The sequence below is a fragment of the Exophiala mesophila genome (genome assembly GCF_000836275.1).
Source record: "Exophiala mesophila strain CBS 40295 unplaced genomic scaffold supercont1.3, whole genome shotgun sequence".
Lineage (NCBI taxonomy): Eukaryota > Fungi > Ascomycota > Eurotiomycetes > Chaetothyriales > Herpotrichiellaceae > Exophiala > Exophiala mesophila.
In genome coordinates this window covers 4,530,064-4,543,933 of record NW_015622506.1, presented here as the reverse complement: position 1 = coordinate 4,543,933, position 13,870 = coordinate 4,530,064, and the positions used below count along the sequence as shown (strand labels likewise).

General features: G+C 50.5%; 3 protein-coding genes across 3 annotated transcripts; 2 read left to right on the top strand and 1 right to left on the bottom strand.

The window, feature by feature from the left end:
• Positions 1-3,304: 3,304 nt before the first annotated feature.
• PV10_05122 (uncharacterized protein) lies at positions 3,305-6,319 on the bottom strand (the record flags this gene model as incomplete). The annotated part of the gene is made up of 1 exon (XM_016369738.1): positions 3,305-6,319. One exon carries the CDS (start codon positions 6,317-6,319, stop codon positions 4,307-4,309), a length of 2,013 nt encoding a protein of 670 aa, XP_016225526.1. The 3' UTR covers positions 3,305-4,306.
• A 289-nt stretch (positions 6,320-6,608) lies between these two features.
• On the top strand, positions 6,609-9,090 carry PV10_05121 (uncharacterized protein). The gene is made up of 3 exons (XM_016369737.1): positions 6,609-6,977; positions 7,037-7,546; positions 7,603-9,090. The coding sequence occupies exons 1-3, from the start codon at positions 6,744-6,746 to the stop codon at positions 8,515-8,517; spliced, it is 1,659 nt and encodes a 552-aa protein (XP_016225525.1). The 5' UTR covers positions 6,609-6,743; the 3' UTR covers positions 8,518-9,090.
• Positions 9,091-10,278: 1,188 nt separating this feature from the next.
• PV10_05120 (uncharacterized protein) lies at positions 10,279-11,851 on the top strand (the record flags this gene model as incomplete). Its single annotated transcript, XM_016369736.1, has 7 exons — positions 10,279-10,414; positions 10,501-10,526; positions 10,595-10,634; positions 10,713-10,904; positions 10,961-11,449; positions 11,501-11,589; positions 11,648-11,851. 7 exons carry the CDS (start codon positions 10,279-10,281, stop codon positions 11,849-11,851), a joined length of 1,176 nt encoding a protein of 391 aa, XP_016225524.1.
• Positions 11,852-13,870: the final 2,019 nt, after the last annotated feature.

The following is a 13,870-nucleotide window of genomic DNA, read 5'->3' as shown; positions in this document are numbered from 1 at the left end:
TGACATACGCCAGAAGCCTCAGTGCCACAGTGGAACCGGGGACAACATGGCATTTAAACCAGGCCCTTTGCCTTGGAATTACAGTAATGTGCGATAATTAACGTCAGAGTGGGCAAAGAAAAAGAAACGCCTTCAAATAATTGAGCATTCCGACATGGTCGGATGACGACTCGCTTATAACGAGAGGAAAAATTCTCGACGATCAATGTGCATTGGACATTTATTTCCACTTGATGGGTGCACCTGGATATCGGAGACAGTTCCGCAAACACCAACCACGGATGCCTGACTTACCTCTTTGGTACCCATCCATAATGATCGCCACACGGTTGAAGTATGGCTGGCATAAGTCACCGTGTGCCGTGGATATTGAGGATATTGAATAGTGACAGGGCCGCTTGCTGGATCGTGTTGAATTAGAATTACCATTCCACCGTAATAATCGTACAGGATAAGTACCTACTGAGCGCAAACCACTCCGTCTTTCATGCCTGAGGTAGGTATTGATGCTGATGAGGCGTCAAGGCCCCAGAACCCCGGACTCTCTTGGGCGTGACAGGAGTGCCCCTGCGAAAATATAGGTATGTGCCTGCCCGAAAGAGCCTAATGGCCTCTGTGCCTGCCCAAGTCCCAAGTGCTTACCCTGGCAGGAGCAAAAAGTATAACAAATTTTGGGAAGGTCATGGGACGGCGGACCTGAGTTGATGCTGTTCTTGGTCAGATTCAATCACCACACCTGAGGACACTTGTCTGCGCGCCGACAAGTGCTGGTACATTAGTACCAATCTACCTACATACATAGGTACATGCGAGTAGCTCGCCCTTCGGTTCTCTCGTTCTCTCCACCCCCCAGTTCTCATCCCCAGATCGTCCTCCCACATTGGGTTGGTTCCCTTGCCTTGGCCTGGTGTTTCAAAATCTGGTTGACCGAGTACGCGGCAGAGGCCTTTCCAGGTTCTAAAATCCTTCCACACCCGACAATGGCCTTGGACACCCGTACAGGGCGCCAGTCAGATTCGGCGTGCAGGGTCACCTGGACCCATTCAAATCAAATCAAAAGCCATGCATGTATGCATGCACAAAATGACATTTCCGGGCTTCCCTCGCTAGCAGCACCTTAGTCTTCCATCGCCCGCGCTCTATTTTGTGGAGAAGCCAGTGGTACGCATCTGCAGAGCCTTTTGCCAGGTCAGAGTGCTAGACAGAGCCGTGAACGACTGTGACAGGGTGACATGGCCGAGTACAAGCTCTGAAGAAACTCTGATCAAGGTTTGGAGCAAATCTGGATCTTGTTCGACCACGCCATTGACCTATGAACAGATAGATGTGTTTTTCCGCCGCAGGGCCACATTCAAACCACCCTTGAGACCACCCTCCTCTGGTGCTTTCCCCATGCCCAGCTTGAATTACCCACGTTGGTACACCGGCCATCAACTCACGGTCTGGGCACGTTGGCTTTGCGCAGTCAAACACCTGACAAGCTTCCTTGATCCTATCTTCCACGAGGACGCTACAAGCGGCCCAGGACTAGTCATCCGCTGCCTCTTTGCCTCACCGTGCCCTTCTCCCCAAGTGCCAATACCGACCTGGCACGCTAGGTGGTTGACAACCTCTTCATGCACCATGAGCCGCTAGGACCTCGCCCAATCATGCTCCTTTCCAGTCGTGCACGGTGACATTCCATTCACTCAGAACACACTCGATGGGCCGACCGTTTCGTAAGTGGCTCCCTATTCTCCCACCATCAAGGGCGACGCTGTTCTGCAGCTTGGCGGGTCGATGCGCCTGACCTGGTACTCGTACTCATGCACGGCATGGTTCTCCAGTGATCCCTCGGATGGTAATAGCCCCTACTTACAGCACCTATCTGAACATCGACTGCATCTGCTAGAATCCCTGACCCAGGTAGCATCGAGACACCCTGTCGCATACTCGACCCGCTGGGGCGACAAGCAGCTCCTCGCGGCGATGGGACATCTCGTACTGATCCAATTTGATCTGCAATCGACCAACGAGCCCCAAGGCATGGAGGCGCATCTCTATGCTTCTCATTAGCCACGCCGCCGATCGAGACTGCTCGTGGCGGCTGTTCACTTGCCTTGATCGACGTCAACTTGTAAATCTCCTTGTCGATCTCCCACAAATAAACATCAACCCCGGTCATACGCACAGGTGGTATTTTTTGCTCCCGCAAGTTGAATGCTTTCGAGAACTGCTTATTGCCACCACAATGTCCAGGTGGGCCGTAGTCACCCACAACACCTGCGATTTCTGCGGGTGGTTGTTGAACTCGCAACCCCGAGTACGTGAGGGAGGCATGCAGCGTAATCCTTGAGAACCAAGACCTCTGATCTCCACGATACTGACGTGTCGTGCGTATACTGTACGACTGCACAATCAGTTCCGAATCGTTCAGCGCCTTTCAGCGTGGAGCCTGGAACCTGGAGCCATGCAGAGCAAGTCACACTCACATCAGATTCTCCAAGAAGCATCCGTGGCACCTCGGCCCTGTCGGCCTGAAATGAGCCGACGAAACTCGGTCAACTTCCAAGCTGTCCCAAGGGCCACTACACAACTGCACAGATATGCCTACTCCGTATGTCGTAAGTAGACCTGCCGAGGGTCTGTCGGCTATCAGTTCCCACCAATCCACACATATGGCAAAGAGAGAACATTGGCCAAGTATCCGATCTTGTCATCCCTCTCTTGCTAATAACCTGTTACCAGTGAACTCCGTACAGATGCCAGGCACGGACTACCGATTAGCTGGCCTCTGCGGACTCTGGGAGTGACCGATGCCGCGTCTTACTACAGTTTGGCCCACTGCTTAATGAAAAAGGTGCCGCTCGTTCCAGCGGTCCCCTCGGTCGGCCCACAGTACAATGCACAAGGCTGGAACTCGCCCAGTCCTCACCCATACAGTATTTTCATCCGTCGAGTCAGTCAGGTCCAACATGCCACGGATGGCTGCATTGCATGCAACCATTCAATATGCCCTGTCACTGTCAACCGACTCGTTCGAACATCCCGTTCGAACCGGCTTTCACGGCATCTCCTTCAGATACCCAATAAGAGAGCCGCTTCGACCGATTCTACTTCAATCGTCTTGACGCTTACTTTGGAGACCTCTGGGATACTCGCTGCCATCCCTATGATATGTCCAAACACTTGACTCGTGCCTCTAAGCCGGCGAGTTGAATCGACTCTTCTTGAAGTCCGATCCACACATGCCGTCCTATCGCTTGCCTCGTCAAGAAACTAGCAAGACCGTATCAGAAGTGCCCTTTTCGATTGGTGTTTTTGTAAGCGAGCCTTCAACGCTGGTGATTCTGGAGCCATCTAATCCATGTCCGGCCCAGACAGCGAGCTGCGGAGGACGGCATCTTGCCTAACTACTTACTAGCAAAGACCGAGTCTCAATATAGGCTTGGAGCAAACTGCTTGGAATTTCCCCGGAAAGTCTTCTGCCTCTGATCGTGGCGTTATGCCTAGCTCGCCCATTTTCTCCATCCTGGGATCAGGAAGTCACACCTCTCGCCTTCCACTTCCCATATCCAGTTACTCTGCACATCAATCTAGCTGCGCAGTGGAAAGTTGCCGCTGTGGATAGTCTGGGGGGACTGCAGCACTAGATCATGAAGCCCCACGAACCCCATCCATGGTGTTCTCATGCTCGATCATGCATTTGGTGGAGGTGGTGAAGCAAGACAATCATTGTTGCCACCTCGACCCTCTATCACTTTCCAACCGCCACCCGATGTGCCTTGCGAAGGACCTTGGTCAGAAGAACCTATACCATGCCAAGCGCCAAAGCACAGGGGTGATGGTCTGTCACAATGGCCTCGTCCCATGTGAAAACAATCATCTTATTCACAGACGGTGGGCAAGGACTGAAGCACGTCCAGTCTCATTGATCTCGATGTTGGAACCCGACGAACGCCGTCTAGAAGATCAGACGAATATGGACTGCCACATGCACAAGTTGACATGATGCACATTGAGGTTTAGGTCAATTTCTCTGAACTGTGGCTCCTTAAGCCGCCTCTCCTCAATGACTTGCGTTCTTGCACTCCCTCTGTCGAATGACGTAGAAAAGAAGGATGGAAAAACAGCTCCCTTTAGCACATATGGATAGTCCATTCTCAACATAAGAGATGTTTTCCGTTCCAGACCACATGCTGTCCATCCAAGCCCGGATTTAAAACGGGCGCTGTAATACTGACGATCCAGAAAATGTGTTCGATGCCCTCCTGATGATGAAGCCTGCTTCGTATTAAGCAAAGAAATCCAATCTCCGCATGCCTGTTCAGATAGTAACTCCATATATCCGAAACATCCTCAAAAACTCTTCCTCTCCAGACTGATTTACTTGTCGAGGCAGTTTCGCACCATATTCCTTGATCAGACATTCGAAAGGTCGTGAACTGGATTGGAGACTTGTGGAATTTTTTCCAATTTCTTCCTTCCTCTCCTGTAGGTCACCCCACATGTGAAATAACTTCTCTTTCAATATGTTAAACTCAGCGGCGTTGTCCTTACTGCGCGTATCGAAGGGAGTTTGATTCAATAAGAAATCTCCGTCCCGATCTGCAACAAGAAGTTCCATCTGAGCTGCCTTTGCTTTCCCTGTCGGATTTGGTCGTGGCCGTGCATCCTCTATCAGCAACATGAACCGCCATGACCATGCAACTTGATCTTCGTCCAATTGAGTGGCTTCGCAGCCAGAGTCCCCCTCGTTATCTGAGAGACAGTCACGATATGATTTCTGGCGTGGGACGCAAAAGTCAGCCAAGTCGTCTGGAAAGTAGTCGACTACTCGAACTTTGCTCTTGTACAGGCAATTCTGGAACGGTAAACTGAAAGTTTTGCCGGATGGAGTTTTTCTCTCCAAGATGCTAGGATCGAGAATCTCACTCAGAGACATCAAGGGTACTTCATTCTTGAGGCATCGAATGTTGGGGTTAACTGTGTTGCGTATCTCGGCTGTTGATCCTGAATGGTTGCCATTGTCTTTCTCCTTTTCCTCGCCAGCAGCAGCAGCAGCCGCCGCCGCCTTTGCCTGCTTCCGCCCGCGAGCTCTTTTTTTGGAATTCTTACTCTTGGGTCCCTGATCCATGGCCTCACTGATATCACTGTGTGGCCTCTTCTCATGTGAGACATTTGATGTGACATTCAGATTCTTGCTTTTTGCCTCTGTTTCATATATCTGTTTCCTGGATAGCAAAGCCTTCATATGAGGGTCGGTACGGGCTTCACTGGGCTTTCGGACTTCCACATTGATGACGGGTTGTGGTTCACCGTGACATTTGCCTCGAAGTCTGCCATCGCCGCTGTCATGCTGGATCTTGACGTTGCGGAGGTAAACGAAACTGCCTTCTCGCACATTTTTAGCCGCGTAATAGTGATGTTCGTCCCAGAGGGTGACATCTATCGTCATTTTACCCCATGGTCCTGGCCACGGTTTATCGCCATCGCCATTCCCATTGGTTGCTTTGAGATATGCGAATTGGTCGCCATCTCGGCCACTAGGATCTTCGTCACCACTCGCATCTTTGTCTGTCCCAGAGCGATACTCGTAGAGCTTAGAATTGGAGGTATAGTCGGTGATGTACAGTTCGGTGTGGTTATCGGAAGCGAAGATTCTTCGGACTTCACCCAGTAGTTCCACATAATAGATAGACTTGGTCTGGTCAAGTTCCTCGAGTTTGCGGAATTTCGTCTTTCGCGGAGTAGGAGTTCCACCGCTAGCTTGGATGTTGGCTTCAATTTGTAAAGCCGTGGATCCCTTGAGTGCAGGCCAGCTTGTCATGGACTGACGACTTGCAATGGACTTTGCGTAGAGAAGCTCCGAGTCATTGGGTATTGACGTATTGTTCAGGCGCCTCAATTTGGATCTAAGAACATGGATTGGATCGTTCAAAGCAGTGTTTGGGACGACGGTCCACGATGTGCTGTTACAGGATATTCCATCATACCCTCGAAAATTGTAAGTCTTGACGTTACGCAAAATGACCACATCACCTTGGTTCTGGATGGCTGGCAAGTCCTCCATTCTTTTCTTGAAATACTGGAACCTCATGCCAGGTCCATTTTTCCAACTTGGGTCGTTGAGCGTAAATCTGATGGTGTAATCAGTGCCTCTGGATTTGCACGCGTCCATATAGTCCACGCAAACCCCAATGACATTGTGAAACCCATTCATGTTGTTGATGGCCGTGGTCAGCACGTCGAAGCCAAGTGGAAGGGGAGCCGGTGACAAGTCCCCTGTTCCCGATCCATCTTGATCATTGTCAGGTTGATTCTCCGATGATTGAGGCATTGTTAGGAGGTTGTGCCCCGGACCGAATTGGTCACATGGGTAGTTTCCCCTTACAGCGGGCAATGAGGTATCTCGTAGTAGTACTAAGTGGAATGTCTAAACGTTAATATCACTATAGTGGCACACGGAGCAACGCGTCATTCGAAAAAAGGAGAGGCACGCATGACAACAGAGGGGCACTTCACCTGAGACGTGACACGCGGGCACGTGACAGATGCCAAGCCGCTTTGGTGGCATGAATTCCAGATCAACCTCTGCGACCTTCTGTTTTGCCCCATTAATCAATCAACACAAACGCAGTTTATCGTCCATCGTTTGGACAATTACACTGCTCTCCCAGTGGCTTATTCTAAAAGCCTTACTGTCATTGGAATCCACTCTGGTCTTCTGATATCCGTTTTACCTCTTCTTGCCAGACGCAACCATGGCCGAGCGGTACATCCCCGAACATCGACGTACGCAATTCAAGGCAAAGAACAGTTTCAAGCCTGATGAACTGCGTCGACGACGTGAAGAACAACAAGTTGAGATTAGACGACAGAAGAGAGAAGAGAATCTAGCCAAGCGAAGAGGTGTTCAGCGAGGCAATGGAGAGATTGGCATTGGTGGATTGGCTGATGCCGATAGCGATGACGAGGCCGGAAACATCGAGAGCGAGGTATGCACCAGATAATTTCCCCACTATTACCATACGCTTGTTGACTTATTGTGTTGCAGTTGAGCACAGAACTACCAGAAATGGTCAAGGGGGTTTTCTCCGACCAGATTGATGCCCAGATCCAAGCTACAACCAAGTTCAGAAAACTCCTCTCCAAAGAACGCAACCCTCCCATCGAAAAGGTCATCGAGACCGGCGTTGTTAGTCGATTTGTTGAGTTCCTGCGCTCACCCCACACATTGGTCCAATTTGAGGCCGCTTGGGCTCTTACAAACATCGCATCAGGATCTGCAGCGCAGACACAAGTGGTGATCGAGGCTGGAGCTGTCCCCATTTTCGTGGAACTCCTCAGCAGCCATGAGCCCGATGTTCGTGAACAGGCTGTTTGGGCACTCGGAAATATCGCTGGTGACAGTCCTGCTTGCCGTGACTATGTGTTGAGCCAAGGAGCACTGAAACCCCTGCTGAACCTGATTGCCGATGGACGCAAGCTCAGTATGCTGCGCAACGCAACTTGGACTCTCAGCAATTTCTGCCGTGGCAAGACTCCTCAGCCTGATTGGAATACGGTGAGTGTTTCCGCCGCTGATCTCCCCCCTTTGTCTATCGCAGCTAACATTCCTAGATCCAACCCGCCCTTCCGGTCCTTGCCAAGCTTGTTTACATGCTTGATGACGAAGTCCTCATCGATGCTTGCTGGGCTATCTCTTATCTTTCCGATGGTTCCAACGATAAGATCCAGGCCGTCATCGAAGCAGGCATTCCAAGACGTTTGGTCGAACTCCTCATGCACGCCTCGACCTCAGTTCAGACCCCTGCTCTTCGATCAGTCGGAAACATTGTGACCGGAGACGATGTGCAGACTCAAGTCATCATCAATTGCGGTGCCTTGACGGCTCTGATGTCTCTTCTCACCTCTCAAAAGGATGGCATCCGTAAAGAGGCATGTTGGACCATCTCAAACATCACCGCGGGCAACTCTACGCAGATTCAGTCCGTTGTTGACGCCGGCATTATTCCACCACTCATTCATCTCCTATCGAATGGTGACTTCAAGACCCGTAAGGAGGCATGCTGGGCAATCTCAAACGCCACTTCAGGAGGTTTGCAGAAGCCTGACCAGATCAGATACTTGGTTTCACAAGGCTGTATCAAACCACTCTGCGACCTATTGGCTTGTCCTGACAATAAGATCATTCAGGTCGCCTTGGACGGTTTGGAGAATATTTTGAAGGTTGGCGAGATGGACAAGGAAGCTGCCGACGCCCGTGCTCCCGAAGCTCAAGTCAACCGTTACGCACTGTTTATTGAGGAGGTCGGTGGCATGGAAAAGATCCACGATTGCCAAAACAATGCCAACGAAGAGATCTACATGAAGGCATACAACATCATCGAGAGATACTTCTCGGACGACGAAGATGCCGGAGCGGATATCGAAGAGCTTGCCCCTCAAGCAAATGCCACTGGTTTCACCCTCGGCTCAAACCAGCCTCAAGGCCAGTTCAACTTCGCCAACGGCAACGATTCGATGGACATGTGATTAATTTGAGCCTCAAAACTCATCATGGGATGTATTGTGATGGCCGCCACCAAATATGCGCCATGATGAGCCCCTAGCCACGTCCCGAGGTCCCCAGTCAGAATCGTGACAAGCCTATCAGCAACCAGCCTGATGTCTCCCAGAACCCCATTTGGGCCTCACAGGACGCACCCCAGCGTCGTTTCTTGCTGAATTTGCATGCGAGGACTTTCTCTCGCCCCTCCACCCCCATCATTTCACACATCCAGCACAATCGCACTTACCCACCGGCCTCACGATGAATGCGACAATATCTACGACCAACACCAAGATTCACCATCATGTATACCCCCCAAACCCAGTTGACATATCACCAACACCAACACCGGACCCAGCATGCGATAGAGGCGTTAGCGTTTGGGGAGGATTCGAGTATCAAGCTCGCACATCATCCAAAGGGGAGATTGGAGTGATGTATGAAATGGCAGACGCAGCCAAATTTCCAGGCAACCAAGTTTCAATCAATGCTCTGCTGTAACCACCCGCAGTACTTCGAGTGCTTTCTAGCCCAATACAAGAAATTTCAATTAATAAGTGATGGTGCGATTGCGTGGCTACGTGAAAGTGATGTACTTCTGGTCCAGTGAACCCGACGGAAGTCGAGATTCGAGATTCTCGGTATATTTACACCGAATATGGGGCTATGAACCATGTGTAGACCAGGGCTGTATGGCGTCCATCGGTTGAAGCTTTACGACCGAACGTCCAGTAGTAAGTCAAATACTGAGGTGAGCCAGGGATCCTATCGTCGTACCACCATGGTCCATGCGAGCGACATTCGTCTTTCAGTGAAGCAGTTCAATGTAAATGCATCTGCCGAATGCATGGCAAACGGTGGCCTTGGTTGTTTTGGGGCTGGTCCAGCTAACGACCCTGACTCTTTCTGCTGTTCTGACTTTGGTTCTCCAAGACGTCTCTTCCTTTAGTATATGCGTGTGAGAGAGGGGTCAGTCAGTCAGCAATACGGTTTGGTTTGGTGGTGAGACTCCATATTTGTCTGACTGACTGATGATTACTGAGTGACGCCCTTGACATGGCCTCGTTTTCGCTTTCACTTTCGCCTTTGCTTTCATTACTTACGCGACATTTTTGCTTACAGGACAAACGAAGGAAGGGTTTGGTTAGGTATGGGGATGTAGGATGCGACTGGACCAGCCAGGGTACCAATAGGCTATCTACCTTACCTACCTTACCTACTGGTCGCCTTGGGTCCCAAGGGTCCTTGGGTACGTTGTACTGATTTAGGCATCATGTATCTTTTACCCCGCAAACGCAAACATGGAAGCGACCGGAAGATCAAGCCCAAAAAAGGACCCAAGCCCCCCCTAAGACAGACACGACAGACCAGCAATGTTTGCAGAAGGAGGAGGAGGAGAGGAGAAGACGCAGCATTTCTCCGCTTTTCATGACCTTTGTGAACCATAATCGGGGTTGCGATACATCATCATCCCTCCTGGAGAACGTTGCAGTGGAGAGAGAACTCTTGGATGAAGCGAGGGGGTGGAGGACGTCGTGTTTTGCTGATGTGTAAAAGTATAAAAAGGGATCTTGATTCAAAGGGATGTGTTCTGGTTACTTAGATTCTTCATACTTTATCTAGGTATACTGGTGATTCCAAAAACGCGTGATTCACGAGTTTGTCGGCTAGAAGCTATATCTTTTCACCCCATTCAATAACTTAATCCACCCTGAGCCCAGTGAGCTGGTGTCCATCAAGGAATCATGTCAGCTACACAAGTGTCAACGGGAACTATGAGGGCTGTCAACTATCAAGGAGCCTTCAAGGTCAAGGTTGAAGATGTGCCCATGCCTGTGATTGAACATCCAGATGATGTCATTGTCAAGGTGACTACAGCAGGTGAGTCTTTGCGCTGCTCACCTCGCTACAGATGCATGTGGGCACTCAAGTTGCAAGATGATGATTATACTCACTATGATTCACAGCCATCTGCGGGTCTGATCTTCATATGGTCAGTGGATAGATATCGACCACACTGTGGGCATCCATCAAACCATTAATCACTGACTGGTGTCATAGTATGAGGGAAGAACTGGCGCTCAACCTGGCATCACCTTCGGTAAGAGGTCTCACTTCTGACTGTCGCAGGGCAATGTCACGCTTCTAACGAAAGACTGTCAAACTGACTAATTGCCAGGCCATGAAAATATGGGAATCGTTGAAGAACTTGGCTCTGGTGTGAGTCTCTTGCAAAAGGGAGACAGGGTAGTTATGCCCTTCAATGTCGCTGATGGCCATTGTCGCAATTGCGAGGAGGGCCGGACAGCATTTTGTACGGGCGCCAATGGCAGCGGTTTTGCCGGGGCCGCGTACGGATATGTTAGCATGGGTGAGTCTGAATCTGCGATCACTTGCCCATCATACGGGATTGTTGACGTGTAACAGGTCCTTACCGAGGTGGACAAGCGCAGTATATACGGATCCCATTCGCCGACTTCAATGCTTTGAAACTACCGCCTGGTAAAGAGCTCGAGGCCGACTTTATCCTCTTGGCTGACATCTTCCCAACGGGATGGCATGGTGTCAGTTTGAGCGGGTTCAAGCCAGGGGAGTCGATTGCGGTATTCGGAGCGGGGCCTGTTGGTCTCATGGCGGCGTATTCGGCGACTTTGCGGGGAGCGAGTAGAGTGTTTGTCGTCGACCGGGTACCTGAGCGGCTGCAGGTAGCACAAAAGATTGGAGCGATTCCGATTGACTTTAGCAAAGGAGATGCCGTGGCTCAGATCATCGAGAAAAATGGTGGAGAGGTGGATAGATCTGTCGACGCTGTTGGATATCAAGCCGTCGACATGGGGGGCACGACGGAGCAGCCCAACATCGTCTTGGAGAATATGATCAAAGCCACAAGAGCATGCGGAGGATTGGGAATTCCAGGTTTGATAGAGACCATAAGCTTACCGAACGGTCAACTAACCTGAACCCTAGGTCTCTATGTCCCAACGGACCCTGGTGCGCCCGATGAAGCTAGTGCCAAGGGTCGGATCAGCTTGAGCTTTGGCAAGTTGTTTGAGAAGGTAAGAAGACAATATCGATGACGGTTGTAGAGGAGGGAGAATCTGACATGATTTCTAGGGATTGTCGCTGGCCACTGGACAGTGCAACGTGAAGCAGTACAATCGATATCTTCGAGACTTGATCATTGCGGGCAAGGCTAGGCCATCATTTGTAGTGAGCCACGAGGTTGGGATCGAGGATGCAGAGGTTGCGTACGAGAAATTCGACAAGAGGATTGAGGGCTTCACTAAAGTCCTGATCCATCCAAATGGACCGCTCTAAAGGAGGGAGACGGTAGGTTTGATACAGTCGCTTGGAAACTGCGCCCCCTCATGTTGATATTATTTCTCTGTTTTGAACCTCGGTGGAAGCGTTGGACCATCATACATGGTCATTTTCCACTTGAAGAGAATCCTGGATCTCGACCAATGACAGCGGACGATGTACTGCATAGGTGAAACTGACAATGACTTCATGTGTTGATGAGAATTGATGACTTGTCCGTGCTTTGCCAACCTCCCTACTCGAAATTTCTCGTGAACTGGCGAGCCAGCATTGTAGCTGTATGTCTTTCGGTCTCAAGAGTTGATGTATTCGTGTCTTGGACCAGGGGAGGGTGACATAAGTAAACAACTCACGAGGCTTGACAGATTGGCTCCCTGCGACTTGCTCCCTTCTGAGTAGCCCCAAAGAATACAATCGGGCTGAATTTCAAGAAGGAACCTAAATCAACTGAAATTCTTCTCTTCCTGTGGACACATGAGACATATGATGCGTGTGAATCCGTGGGGATATCTCCTTAGATGTAGGAAAAGAGGTGGAGCAGACACTGAACTGTACGGAGTATGCGCAGTTGGCTCTGGAAGAAGTCAGCTGATGACTTCAGGTGCAGTCTTGGCATCTGTAGTCAATACCCCTCCGCGCCTGCCTACCAGAGGACCGAGGGACTTCAGGTGGCCAAGAGTTGGCTCCAGCGTATTCCGTACGGAGTATTATTTGAGGGATCACAGGGATCTGGTTATGAGCCGTGGCGCCAAATAATGGGTTGACAATCCCTTGTATACCTTACCTACCTAGGTACGGTCCACAGTATGAGTAATTCTTGCCAACCTGCCTATGGAAAAGAACTGCTGGAGACACGACTGGGGGTTTGTCCCTCTAGCCACATCACCTGCCGTGTCTGCCTTGCCTGCGGTTGCCCAACTTGTGCAATTAACACGAATACTGCAAGGGCAGGAGCGACGAGCCCGTCATGATTGAGTCTTGGACCAGGAAGGCACGCGTCCGCTGCATCTTTTTCGCCTTTGTTTCTGCTTCATCTCTTGTTGTCCACAATCATCAACTCAAGAAACGCCGTCCCATTCTCATTCTGTCAAGATACTACTGTGTCCCCAAGACTCTCGTCAGTCTAAAGATGAGAAGGGAGTTGATCCCTGTGCGCCATTCTCACGAGTTTTGTGGTCAATTTACGCGCTTAGCATGCCCTTCCTCCAGGGTCATGGTAGGACAGCCTCATCCCACCTCCGATCAAGACACCCCCGGTCGCGATTCCATATCGAGCTCGAGTATCTTCCGCAACTTGCTGGGATCCGGGCATCTCATGATCTTCGGCTACGGTATATCATTGGACATTCGAGTGGGACCGCAGCCTACGAATGCGCACGTTGCTGTTTCACACTCTACACCTTGAGCTTCCATTCCTAGCCGAACCAAAGGTTAACTGCTTCTGCCCTATTTGTCCAAGTCCTGCAATTTCAGACCGTCCTCGAAGCTGTCACCATACCAACGACTGAAATTTGCGGCGAGCAGCTCTGGCCTACACCCGTCTTCAGATTGACAGTGTCTCATTCACGAAAGATCTCGTTTTGGTGAGTACAGCATGTATAATCGTTGGTCCCCAGTTCTGGCCCCCATCTTCAAAGCACAGCATGCTGGCCATCCCGTCCGATGCCTGTTCATGGCACCAGCCAAGAATTAATTCCTGCCACTACGGTAACATGCCATCATCGCTTCAATCTTTCCACCAGTGTCGAATCATCACTCTGAACCCTTGAGAATGATTTCCCTTGGCCCTCCCATCCATGGCGAAGTGCGCGCTGGCAACTGGCGTGGTCCTGGTTGTCTTGTCTATCCATGCTCCCTTCCAGGTCCAACCTCTTTATCCACATCGCTCGTATTACTTTCGTATTCCGCCCATGTCTTCTTCAGAGCCGCTCTCCTTGCAGCCTTATCCTTTATACTCCCGCCAACAGAAGACAGTGTTTCTCTGGGAGCTCCATGTCCTTCCTGAGTCTTCGCACT